Consider the following 15,996-nt stretch of genomic DNA (forward strand, 5'->3'; position numbering starts at 1 on the left):
CGACAAACGACCCGCTGTCGTGGGCTGCATCACTCCAATTCTGTTTTGGTTCAGCAGCAGCAAAATCTGCAGAAAGGTACAAATTTGCAAAGTAAATGGGGAGAGAGTGGGGTTTTTCCCAGGATAAAGAGGCTACATTGTTTACTAAAAATGCCCCCAAAAAAGTAAATGAATCCATACAGCTGAATAATAATTCATAATAGACCATAATTTATTTCCATACATACAGTTTTCTCATAATAGTAGAAACAAGTGTCATTAATCACTCACAGACTGATTCATAATAATAGACTATTCCACCCTGACAGAGTTCCTGTGCATTGTTTCACTCAATATGGTTGCAAACGTGACTTTCATTGAAATTAAGCTCCAGCAAAGAGGAGCTTTCAGAGCGGGGCAGAGAAAAAGAAAGAAGATTTAATTTGAACAGAAAAAGTACCTAAGTTAACTAATTTCTTTAGTAAAAAGACAGGTGCTGCTGATAATACTGGCATCCTTGAGGCAGAGGCAGAGGCCATCCATGTATAACCCATGTATCTGATGATGTCTGGCCTAAAAGAGTATGGCATGTCATACTCCTTTTGACTAGCCAGCATCAGATACAGTGACTTGCAAAAGTATTCATCCCCCTGGCGTTTTTCCTATTTTGTTGCATTACAACCTATAATTTAAATGGATTTTTATTTGGATTTCATGTAATGGACATACACAGAATAGTCCAAATTGGTGAAGTGAAATTGAAAAAATAAAAAAACGAAAAGTGGTACGTGCATATGTATTCACCCCTTTTGCTATTTATGTTTATTTGTTTTCCCTTTTGTACTTTATCTATTTGCACATCGTTACAACACTGTATATAGACATAATATGACATTTGAAATGTCTTTATTATTTTGGAACTTCTGTGAGTGTAATGCTCATTTTTATTGTTTTATTTCACTTTTGTTTATTATCTACTTCACTTGCTTTGGCAATGTTAACATATGTTTCCCATGTCAATAAATCCCTTAAATGTAATTGAAATTGAATTGATAACCAGCTGATCACCTAGCCACAGAGTTTCTAAAACCAGAGGAGCGACATCGTGAGACTTCCGGGAACCAGGCCGTGGTTTGAGAAGTCAATGAAAGAAGTGAAAAATTATTCGTTTAGTTGTTCATTTTCTCGAGATCTAAAGGCACAACCTAGGTGACAAACAGACACGTTTTCATTTTCGTCAAAAGGAATTGACGGTCTGCACATGCGCATTTGAGCGCGAGACGACCCTTAGACCCGTAATGACATGTTTCTACGCATGAATTTAGCTTGCCAACAAGTGTGATCGGGGATTTCTATTGGAGAAGCAGTTTCTACCTATCTTACTGTACCGTGTTTGACCTAGCTGCTCAGCTAACTAGATGCAACGTTGTTCCAAGCAACCGGTAGCGTGGCACCTCATTCTATTTCGAATGAATTAAAATACATTCTTCTGCACTCATGTTTTGACTTTCAGCGATGGAGGCTTGACCTCTCCTGATTGCATTTATCAACAATTTATGGAAACATAAATTACGGATTTAATTTGAATAGCTACGTGAATTTTCGCTTGTTTTTGTACGGGCCCGAAACACAGTTTGTTATCTTCTTGGCTGAGGCTCAAAATAAGTCCATCGTCCTTAAAATGAACACAGTTGTCCCAGAAAAGAAAAGGTACGTTAGCCTCTAGTAATCTAGTCGATTATCTAGCTGTAATGTGTTGTTTCGTTCTGCTTGGTTTAGATTTTGCGTGTTTGCTTAACTAGTTAGCTAGCCTAGCCAGCTACAGTAAGTGTTAGAGACGACTCGATATTTTAATTTCTAGAACTAACGTTAGCTAGCTAGGCGGTTAACTACTAAACTAACTACATAGCTAGCTAACTTTTAATAAGGCTCCCGTAAATAAGTGGCACAGACAGCCAGTGTGTTAAAAGGTCGCGAGATATGGGTCCACTTGCTGTCACTTGACTTGCCCAGTTGCCCATCATGCACAGGAATGATAGTGAGAGCTTGTTTTGAGGTGCTAAATGCAGATTATGAACTTTGAGGAATTGTTGAAACGTGTCTTTGAGGTTTTCAAATGCTGAGTCAAGAACAGGCAAGAAAGCCAGGTATGTCAACTCCATTCTCTTGTCTCCCATTTTCTGGCCTTCATTGTAAAGGTGTTGAAATGTATTGGAAGATGTGGTTAGTGGTATAATACTCAGAATTCAATTAAAACTGTTTGGCGCCTCTATCATTTAGATGGTTTAGTTGCCATAGGCCAATGTAGAGGTATCAGTGTGAACCAAGGTAGGCTGTTATGGGAGGCTGCTACTTTTGTTGTTACAGTGTAACATTCTATGGGACTATGTGGGCAGAATTTAGACATTTATACTAATGTAGGTTGAGGTTTGCCTCAGTGAGGGAGCTTTTATTTGTTACCAAATACCTTACTTAAAACTGCTGAAATGAATCTAACGTAGTGCTTTGTTCTCTATGCCTACTTTCACAACAATTTCACACTGCTTTGTCCGCAGGTTCTTATACCAAAACAGAAATCAAAACCATTGCAAAAAGTATGAAGGTTAATTTAAAGTTATAGTGTTTGCCATTCCACGGATTGCTGTGACCTTGTTATTTCTGTATCACGTCTTAATCACTGAGAGCCTGACGTCAGTGGGAGTTCCTGGCATAAAGTGTGTGTGTGGCAATTCACTAGTTGCTAGGAAAGGCCTTTAATTGACACTTTCTTTGTGTATAGGCCAAATATAAGTAAAAAGCCTGTCCACTGAACAAAACATCTATTTAAGATAGCATTTTTGTGTGCATGTATGGGTCTTTCATGATCCATGGGCTTTTTGCACAACTGTGGTCTTAAATATATTTTCTGGCATAGGGCTAGCTTCAAGGCGCTGACAGACAGCTAGCGGCAGACAGGGTGTTAGACATGTCAGTCAAGCATTCCGACTTGTCACGTTGTGCTTATATATATATATACACACTTTTTAAAAATATTTGTATGTGCATTTGGAAAGTATTCAGACCCCTTGACTTTATCCACATTTTGTTACGTTACAGCCTTATTCTAAAATGGATTCAATTAATGGTTTTCCTCATCCATGTTGTGACATTTTGTACTTGCATTTCCTCATGAGGAACACGTTTTCCATAAGGACCTATAAGCTTGTCCCATTACATACAGTGAGGGAAAAAATACCCATTACTACACACATAGTAAAAAAAAATGTAATGCGCGTATCTACCGACAGCCTGTACAGGTCTGGAAAGATACATCTGTTATTTTTGTTTTATTCTGCTTGCAAACACGCTGGATGATTCAGAATCCATTGAAGAGCTTGAACGATTCATTGAGCATAGATACTTACGAGCTCAAAGAAACATGTTGCTGGTTTCGGAGGATTCAAGCACTGTTAAGGACAGCAAACCCAATAAACAATCCAAAGCCAAGTTGGCCAAGCAGTATCAACGATGGCACCAAACCATCCCCAAACAAGAGGAAGTGCGTGGGGAGGTTCACTGATATGGATGTTAACTTGTTAAAATCCATCAATGAAAGGGTTGCAAACTTGATATCTTGGATATAAACTCAGCAAAAAAGAAAAGTCCTCTCACTGTAAACTGCGTTTATTTTTATCAAACTTAACGTGTAAATATTTGTATGAACATACGATTCAACAACTGAGACAAACTGAAGAAGTTCTACAGATGTGACTAACAGAAATGGAATAATGTGTCACTGAAAAAGGGGGGGTCAAAATCAAAAGTAACAGTCAGTATCTGGTGTGGCCACCAGCTGCATTAAGTACTGCAGTGCATCTCCTCCTCATGGATTGCACCAGATTTGCCAGTTCTTGCTGTGAGATGTTACCCCACTCTTCCACCAAGGCACCTGCAAGTTCCCGGACATTTTTGGGGGGAATGGCCCTAGCCCTCACCAACAGGTCCCAGACGTGCTCAATGGGATTGAGATCCGGACTCTTCGCTGGCCATGGCAGAACACTGACATTCCTGTCTTGCAGAGAACGAGCAGTATGGCTGGTGGCATTGTCATGCTGAAGGGTAATGTCAGGTGATGCTGTGACACACCGCCCCAGACCATGACGGAACCACCTCCAAATCGATCCCGCTCCAGAGTACAGGCCTCGGTGTAATGCTCATTCCTTCTACGAGAAACGCGAATCCGACCATCACCCCTGGTGAGACAAAACCGCGACTCGTCAGTGAAGAGCACTTTTTGCCTGTCTGGTCCAGCCACGGTGGGTTTGTGCCCATAGGCGACGTTGTTGCCGGTGATGTCTGGTGAGGACCTGCCTTACAACAGGCCTACAAGCCCTCAGTCCAGCCTCTCTCAGCCTATTGCGGACAGTCTGAGCACTGATGGAGGGATTGTACGTTCCTGGTGTAACTCGGGCTGTTGTTGTTGCCATACTGTACCTGTCCCGCAGGTGTGGTGTTCGGATGTACCGATCCTGTGCAGGTGGTGTTACACGTGGTCTGCTGCTGTGAGGACGATCAGCTGTCCGTCCTGTATCCCTGTAGTGCTGTCTTGGGCGTCTCACGGTACGGACATTGCAGTTTATTGCCCTGGCCACATCTGCAGTCCTCATGCCTCCTTGCAGCATGCCTAAGGCACGTTCACACAGTCAGTAGTCAGTAGAATAGCCTCTTTAGTGTCCTATGTTTTCATAACTGTGACCTTAACTGCCTATCGTCTGTAAGCTGTTAGTGTCTTAACGACCGTTCCACAGGTGCATGTTCATTAATTGTTTATGGTTCATTAAACAAGCATGGGAAACAGTGTTTAAACCCTTTACAATGAAGACCTGTGAAGTTATTTGTTTTTTATGATTTATCTTTGAAAGACAGGGTCCTGAAAAAGGGACGTTTTTTCTTTTTTTGCTGAGTTTATTACGAGAGGACATTAATGCATTGTGTGCCAGTCTAGAATTCAGCCAATGTCAGATTGATGATCTAAGGAAAGAGAACACGGAGCTGAAAGGTACTGCAAACTCTGTTCATGGCACGGTGGAGGTGGTGCAAAGGGAGAACAAACAGCTTAAAGAAACTTTGCTTGATGTACGGTGTTGATCAATGCGGGACAATCTTTTCAGGGCTATCGGAGAATGACAACAGCAGAAGCTGTGACACTGTCCGAGACTTTGTTAACTCAACTGAAACTGCCCACAGATGTTGTGCTTAATGTCACTTTCTCAAGGGTCCATAAAATGGGTAAGGCCTCTGGGAATAGGCCACGGGCTATTATTGCATCTTTTGACAATTTTAAGCTAAATGAAATGTTGACGAGCAGGGGCAGAGAACTCAAACACTGATTTTACAATGGATGGTCACTTCCCCATGGAGATCAATGAAAGGAGAAAAAAACATCCCATCATGAAGGAAAAGCGTTGCCTCAATCAACGAGTCTCCATGGTGATGGATACACTTTACATCAACGGGCAACCGTATCGGAACTCTGAATTAAAATAGCCAGGGAGTTACTCTAATGTTCAAATCTGAATTGTTGTAGTGTATCATGACTTCAACTATAACGAAGACATGCTCTCTTGATCTCTACTTGACATGGAAATGGTTGCAAAAAACTCTGGTTAATGTACAGTTGAAATCGGAAGTTTACATACACCTTCGCCAAATACATTTAATCTCAGTTTTTCACAATTCCTGACATTTAAATCCAAATAAATATTCCCTGTCTTAGGTGTTAGGATCACAACTTTATTTTTAAGAATGTGGAATGTCAGAATAATAGTAGAGAGAATGATTTATTTCAGCTTTTATTTCTTTCATCACAATCCCAGTGGGTCAGAAGTTTACATACACTCAATTAGTATTTGGTAGCATTGCCTTTTAAATTGTTTAACTTGGGTCAAATGTTTTGGGTAGCCTTCCACAAGCTTCCCACAATAAGTTGGGTGAATTTTGGCCCATTCCTTCTGATAGAGCTGGTGTAACTGAGTCAGGTTTGTAGGCCTCCTTGCTCGCACACGCTTTTTCAGTTCTGCCCACAAATGTTCTATAGGATTGAGGTCAGGGCTTTGTGATGGCCACTCCAATACCTTGACTCTGTTGTCCTTAACCTCTCTGCGAACAGATCCCTTTAGCGGGATCATTTCCCTAAACAACCGCTGAATTGCAGGGCGCCAAATTCAAAAATATTACTAAAAATATTTATAATCACGCAATCACAAGTGAAATATACCAAAACACAGCTTAGCTTGTTGTTAATCCACCTATCGTGTCAGATTTTGAAAATATGCTTTACAGAGAAAGAAATCCAAGCTTTTGTGAGTGTATCAATCAATGCTACAACAGCTAGCCCCAAATTAGCATGGTCAGAAAAGCAATACATTTTATCGCTTACCTTTGATAATCTTTGGATGTTTGCACTCACGAGACTCCCAGTTACACAACAAATGTTCTTTTTGTTTGATAAATATTACTTTTATAACAAAACACCATTTGGGTTGCGCGTTATGTTAAGAAAAATACAGCCTCGTTCCGTTCAACGAAAATTCCAAAAAGTATCCGTAATGGTCGTAGAAAAATGTCAAATGTTTTTTTATAATCAATCCTCAGGTTGTTTTTAACAAACATAATCGATAATATTTCAACCGGACTGTAACCTATTCAATAAGAGAGAAAAGGAAAATGGAGAGCTCCCCTCTCGCGCGCAGGAACTATTCAGAGGACACCTGACTACTTTTGAAAAATCTCGTTCATTTTTCAAAATAAAAGCCTGAAACTATGTCTAAAGCCTGGTCACAGCCTGAGGAAGCCATTGGAAAATGAATCTGGTTGATACCCTTTTAAATGGAAGAAAGACTGGCCAGGAAACACAGATTCATATTTTTTAAAATCACTTCCGGGTTAGATTTTCTCAGGTTTTCCCCTGCAGAATCAGTTTTGTTATACTCACAAACAATATTTTGACAGTTTTGGAAACTTTGGAGTGTTTTCTATCCTAATCTGTAAATTATATGCATATTCTACGATCTGGACCTGAGAAATAGTCAGTTTACCTTGGGAATGTTATTTAAAAAAAATAAAAATAAAAAAGCGTCAAGAAGTTAAGCCATTTAGCCACAACTTTGGAAGTATGCTTGGGGTCATTGTCCATTTGGAAGACCCATTTGCGACCAAGCTTTAACTTCCTGACTGATGTCTTGACATGTTGCTTCAATATATCCACATACTTTTCCTGCCTCATGATGCCATCTATTTTGTGAAGTGCACCAGTCCCTCCTGCAGCAAAGCACCCCCACAAGATGATGCTGCCACCCCGTGCTTCAGGTTATGTTGACATAGGATTTGTACCTGTTTCCTCCAGCATCTTCACAAGGTCCTTTGCTTTTGTTCTGGAAATAATCTGTCTGTAAACAATTGTTGGAAAAATTACTTGTGTCATGCACACAGTAATGTCCTAACCGACTTGCCAAAACTATAGTTGGTTTAAAATACATTTGTGGAGTGGTTGAAAAACGAGTTTTAATGACTCCAACCTAAGTGTATGTAAACGTCCGACTTCAACTGTATGTAGTCTTCCTAACAAAATACATAAGGTTTTTAACTTGGTCAACATAAGTAATATGAATATTTTAGCTTTGACCGAAACACATTTAGATGCATCTGTAAATGATGAGCAAATTATTTTATTTTTTATTTATTTCACCTTTTATTTAACCAGGTAGGCAAGTTGAGAACAAGTTGTCATTTACAATTGCGACCTGCCCAAGATAAAGCAAAGCAGTTCGACACATACAACAACACAGAGTTACACATGGAGTAAAACAAACATACAGTCAATAATACAGTAGAAAAATAAGTCTATATACAATGTGAGCAAGTGAGGTTAGATAAGGGAGGTGAAGGCAAAAAAAGGCCATGGTGGCGAAGTAAATACAATATAGCAAGTAAAACACTGGAATGGTTGATTTGCAGTGGAAGAATGTGCAAAGTAGAGAGAAATAATGGGGTGCAAAGGAGCAAAATAAATAAATACAGTAGGGAAAGAGGTTTGGGCTAAATTATAGATGGGCTATGTGCAGGTGCAGTAATCTGTGAGCTGCTCTGACAGCTGGTGCTTAAAGCTAGTGAGGGAGATAAGTGTTTCCAGTTTCAGAGATTTTTGTAGTTCGTTCCAGTCATTGGCAGCAGAGAACTGGAAGGAGAGGCGGCCAAAGGAAGAATTGGTTTTGGGGGTGACCAGAGAGATATACCTGCTGGAGCGTGTGCTACAGGTGGGTGCTGCTATGGTGACCAGCGAGCTGAGATAAGGGGGGACTTTACCTAGCAGGGTCTTGTAGATGACCTGGAGCCAGTGGGTTTGGCGACGAGTATGAAGCGAGGGCCAGCCAACGAGAGCGTGCAGGTCGCAGTGGTGGGTAGTATATGGGCCTTTGGTGACAAAACGGATGGCACTGTGATAGACTGCATCCAATTTATTGAGTAGGGTATTGGAGGCTATTTTATAAATGACATCGCCGAAGTCGAGGATTGGTAGGATGGTCAGTTTTACAAGGGTATGTTTGGCAGCATGAGTGAAGGATGCTTTGTTGCGGAATAGGAAGCCAATTCTGGATTTATCTTTGGATTGGAGATGTTTGATGTGAGTCTGGAAGGAGAGTTTACAGTCTAACCAGACACCTAGGTATTTGTAATTGTCCACATATTCTAAGTCAGAGCCGTCTAGAGTAGTGATGTTGGACAGACGGGCAGGTGCAGGCAGCGATCGGTTGAAGAGCATGCATTTAGTTTTAATTGTATTTAAGAGCAATTGGAGGCCACGGAAGGAGAGTTGAATGGCATTGAAGCTCGTTTGGAGGGTTGTTAACACAGTGTCCAAAGAAGGGCCAGAAGTATATAGAATGGTGTCGTCTGCGCAGAGGTGGATCAGAGACTCACCAGCAGCAAGAGCGACATCATTGATGTATACAGAAAAGAGAGTCGATCCAAGAATTGAACCCTGTGGCACCCCCCTAGAGACTGCCAGAGGCCCGGACAACAGACCCTCCGATTTGACACACTGAACTCCTCTATCAGAGAAGTAGTTTGTGAACCAGGCGAGGCAATCATTTGAGAAACCAAGGCTGTCGAGTCTGTCGATGAGGATGTGGTGATTGACAGAGTCGAAAGCCTTAGCCAGGTCAATGAATACGGCTGCACAGTATTGTTTCTTATCGATGGCGGTTAAGATATCATTTAGGACCTTGAGCGTGGCTGAGGTGCACCCATGACCAGCTCTGAAACCAGATTTCATAGCGGAGAAGGTATGGTGGGATTCGTAATGGTCGGTAATCTGTTTGTTGACTTGGCTTTCGAAGACCTTAGAAAGGCAGGGTAGGATAGATATAGGTCTGTAGCAGTTTGGGTCAAGAGTGTCCCCCCCTTTGAAGAGGGGGATGACCGCAGCTGCTTTCCAATCTTTGGGAATCTCAGACGACACGAAAGAGAGGTTGAACAGGCTAGTAATAGGGGTGGCAACAATTTCAGCAGATAATTTTAGAAAGAAAGGGTCCAGATTATCTAGCCCAGCTGATTTGTAGGGGTCCAGATTTTGCAGCTCTTTCAGAACATCAGCTGACTGGATTTGGGAGAAGGAGAAATGGGGAAGGCTTGGGCGAGTAGTTGTGGGGGGTGCAGTGCTGTTGACCGGGGTAGGGGTAGCCAGGTGGAAAGCATGGCCAGTCGTAGAAAAATGCTTATTGAAATTCTCAATTATAGGGGATTTATCGGTGGTGACAGTGTTTCCTAACTTCAGTGCAGTGGGCAGCTGGGAGGTGTTCTTATTCTTCATGGACTTTAGTGTCCCAGAACTTTTTTGAGTTTGTGTTGCAGGAAGCAAATTTCTGCTTGAAAAAGCTAGCCTTGGCTTTTCTAACTGCCTGTGTGTATTGGTTTCTAGATTCCCTGAAAAGTTGCATATCACTGTGCAACTTTTCAACTTTTCTGTTCGATGCTAATGCAGAACGCCATAGGATGTTTTCGTGTTGGTTAAGGGCAGTCAGGTCTGGAGAGAACCAAGGGCTATATCTGTTCCTGGTTCTAAATTTCTTGAATGGGGCATGCTTATTTAAGATGGTGAGGAAGGCATTTAAAAATAAATAACCAGGTATCCTCTACTGACAGGATAAGATCAATATCCTTCCAGGATACCCCGGGCCAGGTCGATTAGAAAGGCCTGCTCGCTGAAGTGTTTCAGGGAGCGTTTGACAGTGATGAGTGGAGGTCGTTTGACCGCTGACCCATTACGGATGCAGGCAGTGATCGCTGAGATCTTGGTTGAAAACAGCAGAGGTGTATTTAGAGGGCAAGTTGGTTAGGATGATATCTATGAGGGGCATCTATATCTATGAGCCCGTGTTTACGGCTTTGGGGTGGTACCTGGTAGGTTCATTGATAATTTGTGTGATATTGAGGGCATCAAGCTTAGATTGTAGGATGGCTGGGGTGTTAAGCATGTTCCAGTTTAGGTCGCCTAGCAGCACGAGCTCTGAAGATAGATGGGGGGGGGGGGCAATCAGTTCACATACGGTGTCCAGAGCACAGCTGGGGGCAGAGGGTGGTCTATAGCAGGCGGCAACGGTGAGAGACTTGTTTTTAGAGAGGTGTATTTTTAAAAGTAGAAGTTCAAATTGTTTGGTTGACCTGGATAGTAGGACAGAAGTTTGCAGGCTATCTTTGCAGTAGATTGCAACACCGCCCCCTTTGGCTGTTCTATCTTGTCTGAAAATGTTGTAGTTAGGGATGAAAATTTCCAAATGTTTGGTGGTCTTCCTAAGCCAGGATTCAGACACAGCTAGAACATCCAAGTTGGCAGAGTGTGCTAAAGCAGTGAATAAAACAAACTTAGGGAGGAGGCTTCTAATGTTAACATGCATGAAACCAAGGCTATTACGGTGACAGAAGTCATCAAAAGAGAGCGCCTGGGGAATAGGAGTGGAGTTAGGTACTGCAGGGCCTGGATTCACCTCTACATCACCAGAGGAACAAAGGAGGAGTAGGATAAGGGTACGGCTAAAAGCTATGAGAATTGGTCGTCTAGAACGTCTGAAACAGAGAGTAAAAGGAGGTTTCTGGGGGCGATAAAATAGCTACAAGGTATAATGTACAGACAAAGGTATGGTAGGATGTGAATACAGTGGAGCTAAACCTAGGTATTGAGTGATGATGAGAGAGATATTGTCTCTAGAAAACATTTAGTGGATCATGAAATAATTTTGACAAAATGAATGCATTATAGTTTTAAAGAGGTAGCATTGAATTGGGTACAGTCATATCTGACAGGAAACAGACCACCTATATCAATGGTTCATTTTCTTCCACTCATGCTTTAAACTGTAGAAAACCGCAGGGCAGCTGCCTTGGGCCACTTCTTTACTTAATATATCAACCAACGACCTTCCTTATGCCTAATCTGAAACTCAAGCTACTATATTTGCAGATGATACTACAATTTATACAGCAAGACAATCGGTTCAACAAGTAGATTTGGAAAATATCAGGGTTTGGATTTGCCGGAACAAACTTGTTTTAAACACCAAGAAAATCAAAGCTATGCTGGTCTGTTCCACCAGGAAAAGGTCAACACAGCATGGGATACAATTAAGTGTGATGGGGGGGGGTACAAATTGAGGAAGTGGCAGAAACCAAACTACTAGGAGTGCAGCTAGACAACTGCTTATCATGGTCGTCTAATGTAAAAAAAAATATATATATATATATCTATATAGTGAAAAATATTCTGCTAGATCAGAAGGATAGCTAAATATATACCGGGAAAGATTCTTAAGCAAATAACCCAAGCAGTAATTGGGAGTCAGGTGAACTACTGTTCTATGGTCTGGGGAAATTCATCAGCAAGTGACATTAGACTGCAGATTGTACAGAACAAAGCAGCAAGGATTGTTTTAAGGTAGAGAGATGGTTTTTCTGTTGTCATGCTGAATGCTCTTGGTTGGTCGTCAACCAACAAGATAATTGGGGGGAAAAAACATGCTTATTTTATTTCATAATATACACCGTTTAAAATGGCGTTCACAACAGTATTCAGTTGGTAAGAGACAAACATTCAGTAAATACTTGGAATCGATTGCCCACCATCCTGTATTTTCCAGACAGAAAAGAGAAATAGACAAAATAACATTTTGATTTAGAGCAATAAAGAAATTAAATAATTTCTGTGCCAACCAGAAACCTTTTATTTTATAAATTCAAACAATACTTTAAAACCATTTTAAATACAATGGATAGGAAAGTTGTGCTGGACTATGGTAGATAAAGAATCAATCAATCTACTGTTAGAGTATTTGTTTGAGTCTGTTTGTAACCGTGTGTTATTTGAAAAATGTGATCGTATTATAAATTGTATTTTAATGTTTAAGGACTCTTGGAAGATTAGTCCAAATGAGGACTAAAAGATCCTAATCAAATCTACACACAATACCCCATAATGACAAAGCGAAAACAGGTTTTCAGATTTTGTATTTTTTTTATAGCAAATTTATAAAACATACCTTATTTACATAAGTATTCACACCCTTTGCTATGAGACTCTAAATTGAGCTCAGGTGCATCATATTTCCATTGATCATCCCTGAGATGTTTCTACAACTTAATTGGAGTCCACCTGTGGTAAATTCAATTGATTGGACATGATTTGGACAGGCACACACCTGTCTATATAAGATCCCACAGTTGACAGTGCATGCCAGAGCAAAAACCAAGCCGTGAGGTTGAACGAATTGTCCTCAGAGCTCCGAGACAGGATTGTGTCGAGGCACAGATCTGGGGAAGGGTACCAAAACATTTCTGCAGCATTGAAGGTCCCCAAGAACACAGTGGCCTACATCACTTTAATGGAAGTAGTTTGGAACCACCAAGACTCTTCCAGAGCTGGCTGCTCGGCTAAACTGAGCAATCGGGGTAGAAGGGCCTTGGTCAGGGAGGTGACCAAGAACCTGATGGTCACTGACAGAGCTCCAGAGTTCCTTTATGGAGATGGGAGAACCTTCCAGAAGGACAACCATCTCTGCACCACTCCACCAATCAGGCTATTATGGTAGTGTGGCCAGACAGGAGCCACTCTTCAGGAAAAGGCACATGACAGCCCGCTTGGACTTTGCCAAAAGGCACCTAAAGGACTCTGACCATGAGAAACCAGATTCTCTGGTCTGATGAAACCAAGATTGAACTCCTTGGCCTGAATGCCAACCATCACGTCTGGCGGAAACCTAGCACCATCCCTACGAGGAGGCGTGGTGGTGGCAGCATCATTTTGTGGGGATGTTTTTCAGGTGCAGGGACTGGGAGACTAGTCAAGATCGAGGGAAAGATTAATGACTCTAAGTACAGAGAGATCCTTGACGAGAACCTGCTCCAGAGTGCTCAGGACCTCAGACCTTATTTAATTTTTTTTAATATAACCTTTTATTTAACTAGGAAAGTTAAGAACAAATTCTTATTTACAATGACGGCAAAGGTTCAGCTTCCAACAGAACAATGACCCTAAGTGGCCCAGCCAAAGGCCGGACTTGAACCCGATCAAGCATCTCTGGAGAGACCTGAAAATTGCTGTGCTGCGACGCTCCCCATTCAACCTGACAGAGCTTGAGAGGATCTGCAGAGATGAATGAGAGAAACTCTCCAAATACAGGTGTGCCAAGCTTGTAGCATCATACCCAAGAAGACTTAAGGTTGTAATCGCTGTCAACGGTGCTTCAACAAAGTACTGAGTAAAGGGCCTTAATATTTGTGTAAATGTGAGATTTGTTTTATTTATACATTTGCAGAAATGTAAAAAAAAAAACTTTGTCATTATGGGGTATTGTGTGTAGATCGATCGACGAGGGGGAAAAACAATTTAATCAATTTTAGGGAAAGGCTGTAACCTAACAATGTGGAAAGTACAGGGGTCTGAATACTTTCTGAATTATGTGGTAGCTTAAGCCTGCTGGTGACGTTAAACACTCCTCCAATCTGTGTTGGATCTGATTTTGTGCGCAAGAAGAGACGTAGGCCAATGGCATAAGTATACCGGTCGCCTCCCGCAAGTACAGCCAGTGGGAGACTGGAGTGACACCGCGTGCTAGCTAACTAGCCCAAATTCCAGCTAAACTTGGAGAGGACAGTTAGGCCTAACTACTTACAAAAAGTTTACTTCTGATGAAGAGCTACAAAAGTAAGTAAATCTCCGTATTCGACTGAAAGATACACTACATGGTCAAAAGTGCTCGTCGAACATCTCATTCCAGAAATCATTGGCATTAATATGGAGTTGGTCCCCCGTTTGTTGCTATAAAAGCCTCCACTCTTCTGGGAAGGCTTTCCACTAGATGTTGGAACATTGCTGCAGGCATTAATTAGGTCGGGCACTGATGTTTGGCGATTAGGCCTGGCTCGCAGTCGGCGTTCCAATTCATCCCAAAGGTGTTCGATTTGGTTGAGGTCAGGGCTGTGTGCAGGCTAGTCAAGTTCTTCCACACCTATGTCGTCAAACCATTTCTGTATAGACCTCGCTTTGTACAAAGGGGCATTGTCATGCTGAAACAGGAAAGGGCTTTCCATAAACTGTCACAAAATTGGAAGCACAGTATCGTCTAGAATTTCATTGTATGCTCTAGCGTTAAGATTTCCCTTCAATGGAACTCAGGGGCCTAGCCCGAACCATGAAAAACAGCCCCAGACCAGTATTCCTCCTCCAATCTTTACAGTTGACACTATGCATTCGGGAAGGTAGCGATCTCCTGGCATCCTTCAAAACCTGATCTGAGGCTTTTTTTGCATCTGCAGGCCATGGAAACCCATTTCATGGGTTGCAACCGAGGACAGAGGATTTTTACGAGCTTCAGCACTCGGTGATCCCGTTCTGTGAGCTTGTGTGGACTACCATTTTGTGGCTGAGCCATTGTTTCCCCTAGATGTTTCCACTTCACAATAATATCACTTAATGTTGATATGGGCAGCTCTAGCAGGGCAGCAATTTGACACTGACTTGTTGGAAAGGTGGCATCCTATGGCGGTGCAAAGTTGAAACTCTATTTTAAGTCTCCCTTCCCTGAGAGCAACCAGAGGTTTCCTTGGCCAAATATTCCCAGATTTTGTGGTCGCTCATTTCTGCATTAGCGCAACATGCTCTGCCACTTCTCACAATGGTGCTCATTTAGTAAAGTTTAGATCAAAGCTGAATCAATGTCTTGGAAGATCAGAAAATGATTTATTATTCTACATAACATGACCAAATATAATAGCATGTTATAGCGTTACTGTTACACCAAAAGCGCCACCTAATTTCTTATGAGATTTAACTATGGTAGCTGAATGGTGAAAAAAATAATAATCCTGTGGCCAAAAATCAACAATGTGTGCCACTAGGCAGAATGTGCTTTGATTGAAACTAAATACAGGAAGGCTATATACAGTTTAACACCATCTGCTATTAATGTGCTCAGGAAACACTAATTCTAGAAGATCTAAATGCATATTCCCATGAAACTGATTGAAATCAAATGATTGGCATGTAGACACAGTTTGGACATAAGGTATGCCTAACTTCTTGTTTTGAGAAGATTTTTAAAATACTTTTAATCTGCTCAATGTGTGAGCATAGTCAGATGTTGCAATTGGAGAATGCTATTTTTCTTTACTCCTTTTTTCTCCCTAAATTTCGTGATATCCAACTGGTAGTCAGTTTTGTCCCATCGCTGCAAATCTTGTCCTCCGAAACACGACCCTGCCAAGCTCGCTTAACCCCAATAGCCAGCCGCACCAATGTGTTGGAGGAAACACCGTCGAACTGACGACCGAAGTCAGCGTGCAGGTGGCCTGGCCCCCCACAAGGAGTAGTTAGAGCGAGATGTGCCAAGGACATCCCGGCCGGCCAAACCCTCCCCTAACCCGGATGACGCTGGGCCAATTGTGCACCCCCTCATGGGTCTCCCGGGCATTTTATGCATGTTCTATTAT

General features: G+C 41.8%; 1 protein-coding gene across 2 annotated transcripts in view; it reads left to right on the forward strand.

The window, feature by feature from the left end:
* The first annotated feature begins 1,134 nt into the window (after window positions 1-1,134).
* Window positions 1,135-15,996, forward strand: part of LOC139530919 (hypoxia-inducible factor 1-alpha-like) — a 64,516-nt gene continuing 49,654 nt past the window's right edge. For both annotated transcript variants that reach the window (XM_071327724.1, XM_071327725.1), the window contains exon 1: window positions 1,135-1,689. In XM_071327724.1, coding sequence (XP_071183825.1) covers window positions 1,661-1,689 — 29 coding nt within the window. In that variant the 5' untranslated portion in view covers window positions 1,135-1,660. The remainder of the gene's footprint in view (window positions 1,690-15,996) is intronic.

The sequence above is a fragment of the Salvelinus alpinus genome, chromosome 9 (assembly GCF_045679555.1).
Source record: "Salvelinus alpinus chromosome 9, SLU_Salpinus.1, whole genome shotgun sequence".
Taxonomy (NCBI): Eukaryota; Metazoa; Chordata; class Actinopteri; order Salmoniformes; family Salmonidae; genus Salvelinus; species Salvelinus alpinus.